Consider the following 13,648-nt stretch of genomic DNA (forward strand, 5'->3'; position numbering starts at 1 on the left):
TGTATCAGTAAATTAAACTGATGGGAGAGACAAATATTTACTATTCTCACTTGGCTTGATGATGGTATTAAGTTTTGTAGTTTACTGCATTCTTTTACTTCATGTTTCTTATTTAAACAGTGGTGATTAATCAGGATTCTTTCACCATTTTGTTTACCCTGTCTTCCTAGGACTAGCATGCTGTGGTAGCTTCTTGTAACACTAAATCAGGGCAGACCCTGCTTAACATTTTATATATTTAAAAATTGCACTTTCCTTTTTCGTTAAAACAGCCTCTTACCAGCATTTCTGAGATAACATGTTAGAGTAAAATAGCTCTTTGTGAATGCTGTTAGAGAGATGCTGTCTAGGTCTAGTTTCTAAAATGTAATACATTAAAAAATAATAATCTTTCTACCTGTGAAAAATTAATCAGATTAAATGAAGACCTTAATATATTTTTTCCCTTGGTGACCTTTATCAAGGAAATAAGAAATTCTTTCTTAGATACTAAAAATAATCATGGCAAAGTAGAGTTCCTCTAAACTCTCCTGTCGGCCTTCAACACGGGCATTAAGGAGAATCTAAAGCGTTGCCTCGGTGAGTAGCAGCTAAACCACGGGAGTGCTGAACACTGTGTTTTTGCCACATTTGCTCACAAAAAACAGTGACCCACTGCTAAGTTGCAGTGGGGCGTGGCTGGGAACCACTGACTGTATCACACAGCGCACAACTTGCCAGTAGCTCCACGGGAACGGCTCAGTGCCGAACAGGAGCGTGTTACGGAATGCAGTACTTGTGAGAGGTTGGGCTTAACTCTCACAGGAATGAAATACCATCAGCTCCAACCCACATGACCGGTGGCAAATGCAGGGTGCCAAACTCTCACGAGACCACTGCCCTCTGAAATGGAAACTTGCTAGCACGTGTATTTAAGCAACTATCAGTTAGTCGGAGACACGATGTGAGACGTTTATATGCCTTAAAAGACAACAGATAATCTCCGGGCAGCCAGAGAGATGATGGACACACGTACTGCAAATCTCACTGCTGAGGAGAACCAACGATGGATTTCACCAGTGAGCTATTAACTATCAATCTCAGCAGCACTGATGTACAACACGGCTTTGTGGTGTAATCAATATAAAGGCTTATATTCTCCTTAAACTCTTGAAACAAAACTAAACCTCCCTTCAGTGTAACACAACATTCCGTTCTGCACCAAAGCTGCCCTTCTCTATAAGCATCCTGTCCCCGACTCCCCAAAAATCTCCCCAAAACCTCTGATCGTACTTCTGTAGCACTCACAGGGCTGCCAGGAACAGGCACTTGCAAAACGTCTGGTAACTGCTGCAATGAGTACCTGCCCTCGCATTTGACTTTGCCAGGTACCATATGCAGAGTCTTCCGGGAATAGAGAACAGTCTTGAGTGGTACGCACTAAAAAAGGCTAATTTTACCTTTGTTGCCTTAAAAAGGTGATGATGTTTTCTACTCTTTAAGCATTTTAGCAGAGCTTTGAGGGAGAAGAGAAAGATTTTTTAGTAGTTTGACACAGGAGCTTGTCCTTGCTTCTTGAAGAACAGCAAAAGAGCCACTGTACAGATGCCATCCCTTCCTCAAACACACTGGAATACAGCACACACAACGTACTAGCTATTATCCACTCCAAGCAAGGTCAGCCTGTCCAGAGCTAGAGGGTCAGTGGGACCTCCTGAAAGCCAAATACTGGTGAAAACCTACAGGACAATGCAAAGCATGGTAACTCGGAGGGTCTCCATGTTACTGCCCACAGCGCCCTGGTGGATTTGGTGTCCGCTGAAAGGTGAAAATACTGGTGAAAACCTACAGGACAATGCAAAGCATGGTAACTCGGAGGGTCTCCATGTTACTGCCCACAGCGCCCTGGTGGATTTGGTGTCCGAGCAGCTCTGTGAGGTTCCCCCAGCTCTGTGGAAACAGCTGCTCCTTGTCAGGTTGAGAGCATTCAGATTAAGTCCTTCGGGCTAGAACCACTTACTATTTCCAAGTAGGCTTCTCCACACAACGGGGATCGGGAGCTTGCATCCCCTTCCTTTGAACTCCAGCACGGGCTCCCCATGCTTGCTTACCCCACGCTGGCTCCTTGGACAGAGCCAAATGGCAGCAATTTCTGAATGCCACAGCCACCTGTATGTTTCTATGGCAACCATATGGGGACAGGCAAACACTCCTCGGAATGCTGCAACTCGTTCTGGGTATCACTGCAGCATCGCGGCCGGCCATTGCTTAACTACATGCAAACAATTTGCAGGGTTAGTGTTGCTCGTGTTGGGTGGCTTGCAAAAGGAACAACATAATTTTTATCGTGTATTGGTAAGAGCAACAATCAGTGCCAGAAAGATAAACTGCGTTCCAGCCGTCCGGGAAAAACCTTTGGTTTTGTTATGCTACGAGTGAATTACCCTATTCTGCTCAAGTTGTTGCTACACTATTGATCCAGGCCTATGCTACAGCTTTATCATTTGATCAGCTGGGCTTAGTGCTCCTAGTCCAAACAGTGAAATTACTGAAACTCTCTTCTTCCAGTAATAAAAACGGTAATCTTCCTCAGTACTCATCTAATGGGCTTTTGAGAACCAGCTGCCTTCAAAATTCATTTGTCAAACTGCACCATTCTTTGGGTTTACCAAACCTTGTGGTTTATCAATACTTTGTAATAAATGCAAGTCTTTCTCAGACTATAAACGACGAGACATCCAATGGTAACTTAAAGTTACCATTTCTGCATGTGGCATTTGAAGGGTGGGCAAGCAAGCGTGTGCTGAGCAGGAGAAAGCTGCTGCCCTTTTTATTTCTGGCTAGCTGTGTGTCTTGGCATAGCCACAAACTAGGGCTTGATGAGAAAGCATTCAAATTTATACCCCCACTTGCAGCACAATTATACACATTACAAGGTAAGAAGCGTTTATCACCATCCACCAGCTCTAAAAGATACTTACTTGTGAAGCTTTGAGTTACAACTGACATTTGCTAGAGGCAAACGGATGTGAAAAGCAGCAGCCACTTCCCAACCACCGAGATCATCACACAGAAGCAACCTGGGGACGACCACCACGAGAAACCAGAACCACCGTGGCTTTGATCCATTAGAGACTTTTTAAAATACCAAGCTGTATTCCCTTAGGAGTGTGTGACACTGTCCAGAAAGCACTTTCATGGTTGTGACTGGCCCAAAATATCCAGTTCCCACTATACGTTGTTCTACCATGTAAGCTGAAATTTGTGTAAGAGATTGGTACTGTTCTCCCACTGCTAAAAATTCAGATTTCTTTTCAGTCTCTTTTCCATTTTGCTGACTGTGCAAGTTTTCCAGCTGCATAACCAGGTTCTGGAGGGATTCAGCCCGGGGGATGCCGAGTGATCACGCTGTGAAATCACTCTGCCGGCAGAAGGCACCAAGACGGACACACACAGCACCCCCACAACCACACTGTCCGTTCCCTGACACCAGCTCAGGCAAATCCTGGGTGCAAGGACTACCTACCATTAATGCATAAATATTTTAAGCTTCCTAACAGTCCCCGATAGATCTGCGGGGCTTTCTTTGCAATCTTGTTCATAGTACTATATGCTTAAACGAAGGGGAAAAAAAAGTTTCTATTTTTCTCCTGACATTCCTTGTTCTGCCTCACAGTGGGCATTACAGTGCCCTTCTACAGCCACAACGTCGGTCATTTGAACGTTGCTTATACTGAAAATGTAGCAGATGCCGAACTAAACCACAAAACTATCAGTGCCTGCCTGGAGGAGTGTACAAATTAAATCAATGTCAGGAGCAATGATTATCACCTTGGTCAGTCCGCCAGTGAGTAGTTCTGCCACCCAGGGGAAAATGCTCATGCCTTGCATCAGCTTTACAAATTTCAGTGGTTAAATAGCTGTAAATTATATCCCAAGACCCAGATACTTTGTTCTACTTACTGTATCCACCAAAGCCATGCTAATACTTAACTTTCCAAAGGAAAAGTAGAAGTGAGCTTTTTTTACTGTGTCAGTCTGTACTGTTATTGCTGTTGGTTCTGGCATCCACTGCCTGCTAACAGTCTAAAATCTGTATTAATTTACAGTATGGCATCCCTAGAAAATACAGATTTGAATTCTGTATTGATTTACAGTATTACATCCACAGATAATAAAAAAGAAAAAATACCCCCCCCAAATCTTTGGCACCTGTGAAAGATTTCACGAAGCCCTTTCTATGCCAACAGTATTCAAGATTTTGAAAGCCACTACAAGTTTAACTAAAATGGAGTTAATTTTAGATAAACCCCACCCATTGCTTAAAAAGTTAAATTTCTTACTGAAATTTCTTACTGAATTTCTTACGCTTATTGCTTGTGGGAAAAGTTCTGAGCGCTTGGACAGCGCAAAGGAGACGGTATTGACAGGTTTTGCCTTCGGTAAGCATGCACAGCACTGCTGACCACCGGTGTTAGGCCCGACAATCCTTCACAGAGCTAGAGCTAAAGCGGGTACAGCTGCGAGTCTCTAGAAAAAGAAACGATTTTTCTTCCCCTCGGAAAATTGCGACTAGCTGGGAGAAAATGTTTCTCTAAAAAGCATATGGCCTTATCGAAGTATATGTTCATATACAGTATGAACCAAACTGACAGATCTTCCGATAAAAATGATGTAGTGAAATAATAACAGTATCTTAAACAGGATTAGAATATAATATTTTACTAGTTATTTCAAATAATAGATTTTTCTTTTCTTCCATCATTCTTATCTATATGTTCAGACTCTAGCTAAACTCCAAACAGCTATTTTTTATTAGGTACCAAGTGCTAATATGCCCAGATAAAAGAGTTAGGAGAAAGAAATACCTGGTCTTTTTTTTTTTTCTTCCTTCTGTGGTAGGCTACATTGCATTTCTCGTGCCTAAAAACAAGCACCGTCTCTCAAAATACTTGGTTGGAAACCTCAGCTTGAAAAGGAGGTATTTGACAGAAATGTCACATTTGCGTCGACATAACACGGGGACAGCTTCTAAAGACAAACATTAAGAGGACTCTCGTGGAGGAGAACCTGCGCAAGGGGAAAATGAACACAATCACAGTAGCAGAAGTCCATTTACTGCCAGGGCAGAACCAACAGCCATCGTCATCCAGATCTTGTGGTGAAACTTCAACTACAGCAACAGGGAAAGAATGATGATGCCAACCATTTCCTTACTAATTGCACACGTTTATCTGTTGACTCCTCCTATCTTTCGAGCAGTATCCATATTGTTCTCACAACTAGTTTGATCTTACCCTGAAAAAAAAGTTTGCATAATAGAACAGGACACTTTTCTCATGTGAAGATGTATCTTCTTTTTTTCTTTCCTATATCACATCGGAGAAAATACTTTGCTCTCTATTGCTAGTGTCTTTTAGGTATTGGTGATTACGAACAGCGGCATTTCTCAGCTCCCTATTCAAGTTGTAACACAACACACTCACCACTTTGAGGTACAAATAGAAATTATAAGCAGGTGCCAATATTTATGTAGTGTATTTTACAAGTAATGTTTACTTAAAGTTTTTGAAACAATTCTCTGTGTGTGTTCTGACACCCTTTGCCCTTCACAGATCCGTTCATGCATATTAGTGTCGTAAAATACTCACTTTTTATCCTCCTCACCATGATCCATTTGTCTTCTCAGCAGGTTTATGTTCAACACTATTGGAGTGGAATGATGATTGTACCATTTAACCCAACAGCTAGCTGGGCTTGAAAATGTATCCATCCCCTTCCTATTAATTACTCTTTAATGCCTATTTCTATCACACAGACTCGTGTATCATCCTGGTTTATTTCGGAGGAATATAGCCATAGGATGACAATTATTGATGGAGCATAAAAACTGGAGCTAAAGACCGTATAAAGAAGAAAACGGAACTCATGTGGGAAGAGATGAAAAGATGAAAGATTGACTAGAGAAGAAAATTGGAATGAGCTAATTTACAAAAGAAAATGAACAAACCACGGCCAGGTAACTCTGAATAAGATTAATTGCTACACATTTCCTTCCTCTTTGCAATTTGTATCTTATTTAATCTTCTATTCCACTTTTCTATGTAACGGTGCTATACTCTTATAAACTCTGATTCCACTCTTAGTTAAGTTTGCTAGCTGTTTGCATAAACTGGTATATCACTATTGACTTTGGTATCGTTATTCAAATTTAAGCCAGCCGAGGATTTGCTCCATTGACTTTCATGGATTTATTTTTAATTTATTACTCTGAGTTCAAAATCAAGAGCTCTGGATATAAATCTTGAACATAAATAGACAATTTCCAAATCTAAACAGTATAGCCACAAGTACCATACAGAAAAACAAGCTAGGCATGTATAGAACTGTTTGAAAGTTAACCAAGTGTTGCTGTGCATTTATTAGTAGTTTACTGTTTATTAAACAATAAATCAAGATCCAAAAAACCTAATTAATTTAAATGAAGTATTGTTTAGTGAAATGGGAGCCTGTCAAAATAGTTGTTGGGGAGGACAATTAATTGGTACAAATGTGAGTGCAAATTTTGTTTTTAAACTTTAAAGCGTGTCGTTTGTAGTATACAACATATGTGCACAATACAAATTTCATACATTTTCCTCAGTGACAATAAAAAGCGCAGTTTATTATAAACTGAAGTAAAAATTAAAATAAAAAAAAAAATAAAATCACAGTTTTGTCATTGGTATGTGAAGGTTGTTCCAAGGGCCCATCCAGAGCTCCTCTTCATCTGACTGTGTGTGTTCACTGTGCGACTCCAAGGGCTCTTTGACATCCTCATTATCAACAACTGACTCTTGCTCTTCTGTGCTTTTCATTTTGGAGCCCCCTGGCTTTGTTACTATATTTTCGGCCCCTATCGTAGAGGAAGCAAATGAGACGCTGCAAGGTCTTGTGTTCATTTTATCACTAGAAGATGGTCCCTTTGACAATGTGTTCAGTGGGACGTTCTCTTCGTGTGTCACTGCAAGCTTGTCCAGTTTCTTGAATTGTTTCCCCAGCCTCACTGGAGATGTGACTTTTAAATTATTACCAAGGCAAACGCGACGGGTTCTGACAACAGAGCCGTTCTGTGCAATGTAGATGTTACCGTTGATGTTGTTGTGAATATTCGGGTTATTAAGACGATTCCTCTGGCTGGAATCGGGAGCGCTGTCTTCTCCGGTGGAGCTGGTCTCATACTCTGGGTCGACTATCAACTTGATCCTTTTCTTTCTGGCCCACTGTTTGACAATAAATAGAAATGTCGTTAAATCTCAGCACTATTTCTTACAGTTTCCTGCCCTTTTTCTATCTGTTACCTGGACACTCATATGAATTTTTATTAACTTGGTCTTTTGTACCCTTCCTTTTAGGTTGTACACAGATGATTCTTAATTGTTTTGATTACCACTGTGTGCCAGTTTGCGTGAACACGCAAACAATTCTTTGTACTAAAAAGTTATAAGGAAGAAACTCATTTTAGTTTGTGAGCTGCATAATGTGAGACAGAATGTATAAAAACTGTGATGTTTTTCTTCAGGTTTGGAAAGTAGTGACAAATTTGTGTTTGGTTTTGTTTTTTTTTTTGCTAAAGATGCATTCAGCTGTGCTCCCATTAAGTCAAAGTGCACCTTCTTTGGAGAATTCTGAGGATGGAGACATTACTTTCTGAAAGAAAACTTCTGTAAATCACAACATTGGTAAGCCAGTCATATTTTGACAAAGCAATGTCTCAGTCCGTCTTACAAAGAGAGATGAAAACCAACTAGATTAATAACCCCTTCTAACAGAAACTGGAAGGCACTGATAATGAAGCCATTGTGCAAGTGATACTTCTAAGAAACTCCTGTACTAATGGGTAAATGCTAGGAAGGCCTTAGAAGTTTTCTTCAGAGTATTACTACATTGTAAATTCAGTGCAGGAATGGCACTGAGCAGGCCTGTTTTACATGCACAGCACATCAAGCAGAGAAAGATCTCAGGACCTACACAAGGGAAATTCTCAAGCACGACGTTGGCAAAATTGGCAGGTTAAAAGAAGAAAAGCTTGATATAAGGCTTTGTGCCAGTTCCAATCTAGTGGGATCAATGCAGATGGTTTGCTATTAAGCGGAAGATGGTGGAGAAATGAGACTTTAGATTTTATATAATTTATATATTTTTTTAAAGAGTTAATGCAAACAATTTCCATGTTGCTGTGACTTTGTACTAATAGCGATTACACAAAACCCATTACTTATTTTAATTTATAATTGATCTTTTTAAAATAAATGCCTCCTTGCAGTACACTGAAACAAGCTACTATTATTCTTGAATTAATAATGCAGACACTGTTATTTCACTAAGGCAGCAGATACCATCACAGTTAACTCCCACTGCAATACATACACATGCACACAAGAAAAGCCAGTTTTTAGAAGAAGAAAATCATGCAAGGTACGAACGGGTGATGATTACTCTTAAGCTTTTGAGAAGTTACACTTTGTACAAATTACTTAGAGGCCTATTCTTTTGATCCTGATAAAGACATACAATTTTCTTCACACGGATATATTCAGGTGGATGAAAAGACTGACTAGTTTAAATGGGATTTACATTAAAACACTGTGTGCAGCTACAACTTTGTGCTATACGGGAATACAAACATGTAGGTAAAGTGATCATACATCTAGTTCACATTTCAATGGGAGTTAAGGACAGTACTTGAAAAGTTAGTATCACGCTCTGCAGCTCAACACTAATTGTCCTGCCAGGGTAACTCCACAGCAGGCTCAAGTATCTTAAAAATTCAAACATTTTTCTCTCCCCGTCTAACAGAGACTTCCTGGCAGAGCTTTGGTGCATACGCCAGAATTTGTACTAGCTTTAAAGTACTCACTCACAAGACTAATCCAATACTGGCTCAAAGCTTTAATTTTATTTACGCTTCTTATGGCTCATCTGGATAAATCTAGTAGTTGAGAAGCAACTCTGTGGCTTTTGATACAAGGTAAATAAAGCACAGATAGCTTGTGTGTATACAAGGCTTGCATACTTCATGTGCTGACAGCATGGGTAAGAGCTCCATGAGGAGGTACATCATGCAGAGGTTGCTTCTTACATGAAAACACAAAGGTGACTTCTGCTCTCAAAAACAGAAGTTCTTCCTATGTAATCACGCTCATTCTGAGTGGAACTGTGCTAATGAAAGTGCTACAAGATTTCTCTATTGAATGACATCAGATATTCCAGGTTATTGAGTTTTAAAAGGCAGATACCAAAATATAGAACATAGGTGATGGTTACCTTCAGCAACACTTTGCTGTTACACATCTCCAACTTTCAAACAGATGTTTAAAAAAAAAAAAAAAATTCACTGTACTGTTAGGTGGGAAGGGCAGAAGCTGGAAAATGTAATCGATTTCCTTTTCTGGCCAAGCTCACTTTGTACACCTACCTCTGCATTCCTGTCTTGTACATCACTGGTACCTGAAAACTGAATCCCATGATCCAGAAACAGTCTAATCCCAGCTCTGCTAGTAATACTCTGCAGTTTTGGGAGTGTTGCTTTGCTGCAATTTCAGTTGTCCTCCCTGCAAATAGGGCTGATGTTTACAGCAGCGAACTCATTTGAAAACCAGCAAATGCTGTACGGTAGGGGAACATAAGGTGAAACCATGTATGACTTGTAAGTTTTTTCATCCTCATCAACAAATTTCTGTTCTTCACTGAATTCCACGTTTTGCCCCTTCCCGCAGTGTTCTATTTTGTGACAGAATAACCTGCATGAACATAGGGCCTGTAATAGGTTTGTGCCATCAGATTCGTCAAGCTATCCGTCACAGCTTAATGCAAAATGCAATGTTATTTTGCTTCACAATGTGCCCAATGCAAAAAGGATTAAATCTAAGAGTCAACACAATGCCTCTTTAACTACATTATTGAAATTAGCAGAGAAAAAGAAGCATTCCTTCCTACCATTGCTCGATGAAAATTAGTCTTTCTATATCTGCTACTAAATATACCCGAGTAGTCTCTCAGAAGAATTATATTGGTTTGGTTTTCTACAGTTCTGTCCTTAAGACAGCATACAGGGTTCAAACGCTGAAGCGTTAACGTTTTCTTTTTGGCTGTCTCTAGTCAAGTGTGTATTGCTCAGGAAAGACCACACAGAAGGCACAGCAAACAAGATCACTCTTTACTGCAAAACCTACTGTCCACCTGCTGTCGCTCCTTTTTAAAGGGAGGTAGAATCACCAGTAGTCTCTGACTCCGTAACGGCAGTATCCAGGGTCTCATCTGATGGAGACTGACTGTTTTCCTGGGACATCTTTTTTCTTATTTTCTTTCTTTTCATGTTGGTGTCTGAACTTTGATTCTCAGTATCAGGGGAAGTAGCAGTTTTACCAGAAGTGGCACTAGTTGTGCTTTTTGTCCCTTCAGTACCTTTGGAAGTAACACTGATTTCACTTCCTAAGCAAGAAGATTCATTCTTACTGATAGTTTCCTCCCTGTCACTAGCATCTGTATCAACCTCTTCTGTGCTTTCATCCACGCTATCCTCACCATTAATAGCTGATTTTCCTCTTTTGTCTTCTTCAGTAGCAGCAGTTTTTGCATTGGCAGATGTTTCAGAAACTGCCTTATTTGTGTTATCTGCCATCTCACGGGGGCTTGCGCTGACTTGCTCCACATCCGCTTGTTCATCTTCTTCTGACACTTCTTCTATCGTGTCTTCTATTTCAAGGCTGGCGGAGGAGGTTTTGCTCTTATAGCTGGATCCTGAAGTTTTCCTGCAGCTCGTGTCCCTGTCACTACCTGATGCATTAGAGCTAATATTTGATTGCTGGCTGGATCGCCTTGCTCTGCCACGAGAGCTACCTCCCCTACTTTTTATACTGGACCTTTCAGTGCTTCTTCTACTGCTGGACTCACTAGTCCCTGATTTGCTGTATGAACTTCGCGTAGATGAGCTCTTTGACAGGCTACCGTCTTCATCGCTGTCAGAGTCTTCTTCATCATCGTCCTCTTCAGATGAGTCCTCTTCTGATTCACTGCTAGAGCTAGATCCAGAGTCGTCATCAGAATCCCCAAAATCGTGCCCGGTTTCTTCTTCTGAGTCCACAGTACTTTCAGTGGCTTCATCTTGGTCCAGAGTTACTTTCAAGTAGTCTTTATCTTCTGACTCTGAACCAGAGCTACTACTCTTCACAGACGACTCATCTGCAGTGTATTTTCTTCTCTTCTTTTTCTTCTTCTCATAATCACTATCCTCGTGTTCACTCTCTGCTGTGATATTTATGGAAACTCCTGATTTTGCTTCATCTCTTTCATATTCTTCCTCTCCTTTTCCTCTTGCATGCACTGAATCTTTGCTAATAGGCTCTTGAAATTTTCTGGAGACACTAATGCGTTTTAACACATGATTTAGTTTTCTCATCGAAGGTCTGTCATCTGCCGATTTCTGGAAGTAACTTCCCCCGATAATCATGCTTTTCTCACCGTCCACTTGGCGAGCTGACATCAACTTGGCATAACTAGAATCCTTCCTGCCGCCTTTCACTTTCTGCAGAATCATCGGGAATATCTTTGCTTTCTTCCACGGAGAACGAGCAGACTCAGTTCTTCCTACTGGTTTGTGAGCACTGACTGCTACGCGACTTAAATGCATCACGGCTTTTAGCTTCCTTTTTCCCTGGCTGGTCCTATATGCTCTTCCAGAACCATGTCTTAGATCCATCCCACCACCTAAAGGTCTACCTTCTATTTGAGCCCCTGCTCTCTGGCTTATACCTCTGCTTGAAGGACCTCTGCCTTGACTCATCCCCTGCAAATTATGAAAATGGAACGTGATTATACAACTTTAAAGACAGTTATTGTGAAAACTCGTACCCTAAAACAAGACAGTAGGAACAAATGCAACATTTTTTCCCCAGCATCAAAACTAACTTACCTGTTTTAGAATAGCTTTTTACCAAAGTTATGGGGAAAGTTTTACTTCTAAAATAGGCTGCAAGTGCACAACTACCTTACTCTGCAACAGGGAAAAATACTGGCTCAGAAATGTTCTCTTCTCATTTAACTGAAACCCATGTGATGGATTAAGAGTCTAGTATTTCTGAAAATTAAATTAAAAAAAAAAAGGAACATTTACATCAACTTTCTTTCTGGCTGCCGCTGACATTTAAAAATTTCTTTACATTCACTTGTGAACTTTATGACAAATTAGTTTAGGTGACTGCTTTTCTCAGTGGAAAATCACCAGTTATAGGCTGAATATTAGTAATACCCCATTTGGTTAACAATATAAAATGGAATTACCTAAGGCTATGTGGATTTTTCATTGAACAAGAAATCTACGTTGAGGGAAAAATAGATGTGGATATTAAAAGAAACTCTGCAATTCCTTTTTATTTCTAGAAGAAGGAGAGAGGTGCTGACACAAAACTTTACTGGTCATCAGAAGGGCAAACAATGATTAGCGTTGGAAGAGCTGCTTATGTGGTCTATACAGGACACAGTATTCTAATCAATTACAAAATACATTTGACAATGTTTAATGGTCCTTCACCTTGTTGCAGAGACGGAATCAACACACCAGAGACGCTTACCTCTTCTGCTGTCGATCCATGCGGGCTATAGTAGTAGCCACTGTCATTCTCCACCACGACTTCCCCGTACTCATCGTACATCCCCGAAGGAGACAGCAATCGGCGGCGGCTCCCATACTGAGGCAGTTCATACCTGGCAAAAACACCGTCGTCTCTTCACAACGTGCACCGATGTGTGCACGTTGTGTCTGCACACACAGCAACAAATGCACACACATCCTGAAAGGACAAGAATTTCTTCGCTCTCTTTTCTCTCTACCTTTGAGAAGATTTTTTTTTTTTCTCCTTAGCGGTAACACAATCCAAAACCTCTTCCTATTGCAATTGGCCACAAGCCTGTTACAACTGGAGGGCGACCCGCATTGCCAGGTCTCGGGGATCAGTCAAGAATCCCCCAGGTGCAATGACCTTCTTTCCAGGTATCTGATTTTTTGGGGGATCTTTTTTTAAATTGGGGGATGAAAGAGCAAGTTCCCTGGGATCAGTTCTGGAAATCCCTGCAAGCTTGTAAGAACAGCAATAATCCCTGAAGTGCTTGCAGTCAGATAGGCATTATCAGAACAAGGCAGGATGATGTTTTCTGGGTAAGTGTAAAAGGCCAGACGCTGGCTGGGAACCATGAGCAGAAAGTATCGGTCACTGAACTCAGGCTGGTGAGCCACAAAAGGAGAGGAGATGATGGAAATTAATTTCCAAGACAGGAGAAATATGCAAATAAAAAAGTAAATATAAAAATGGCATGATGGGATATACACTCTGCAAGCATAATAATTAGATTCCTTATGAAGCAGGGAGTTATACAACACCCCCTTAACTTTCAAAAAGAGTTTTGTTGTCAGCGCGCACCTTCGCAGACACAAAGATTAAAGTAATCCTGAGGTGAAGGGAAGTCTCCAGATTAGGTGCTGTAATAATAAACATCATCAACCTGGAAAAGCAGTGTTTTCAGAAATATATATGAAAAATGAAAATATACCCATGCTCATAACTGTAGTAATCTTGCCCATAGTATTCCTGCCCTGGATCAATTCCAGACTCCATACTTAACTCCTGTCAAA

At 40.6% G+C, this 13,648-nt stretch overlaps 1 protein-coding gene across 1 annotated transcript in view; it reads right to left on the reverse strand.

Moving 5' to 3' along the window:
- Positions 1–6,223: 6,223 nt before the first annotated feature.
- Positions 6,224–13,648, reverse strand: part of LOC104076161 (protocadherin-15-like) — a 127,414-nt gene continuing 119,989 nt past the window's right edge. Inside the window, exons 16-18 of the mRNA XM_009576928.1 lie at positions 13,567–13,640; positions 12,591–12,723; positions 6,224–7,241 (exon numbers count right to left, since the gene is read on the reverse strand). Of these exons, the coding sequence (XP_009575223.1) occupies positions 6,687–7,241; positions 12,591–12,723; positions 13,567–13,640 (762 nt within the window). The 3' untranslated portion in view covers positions 6,224–6,686. The remainder of the gene's footprint in view (positions 7,242–12,590; positions 12,724–13,566; positions 13,641–13,648) is intronic.

This window comes from Fulmarus glacialis, unplaced genomic scaffold (genome assembly GCF_000690835.1).
Source record: "Fulmarus glacialis isolate BGI_N327 unplaced genomic scaffold, ASM69083v1 scaffold3464, whole genome shotgun sequence".
Lineage (NCBI taxonomy): Eukaryota > Metazoa > Chordata > Aves > Procellariiformes > Procellariidae > Fulmarus > Fulmarus glacialis.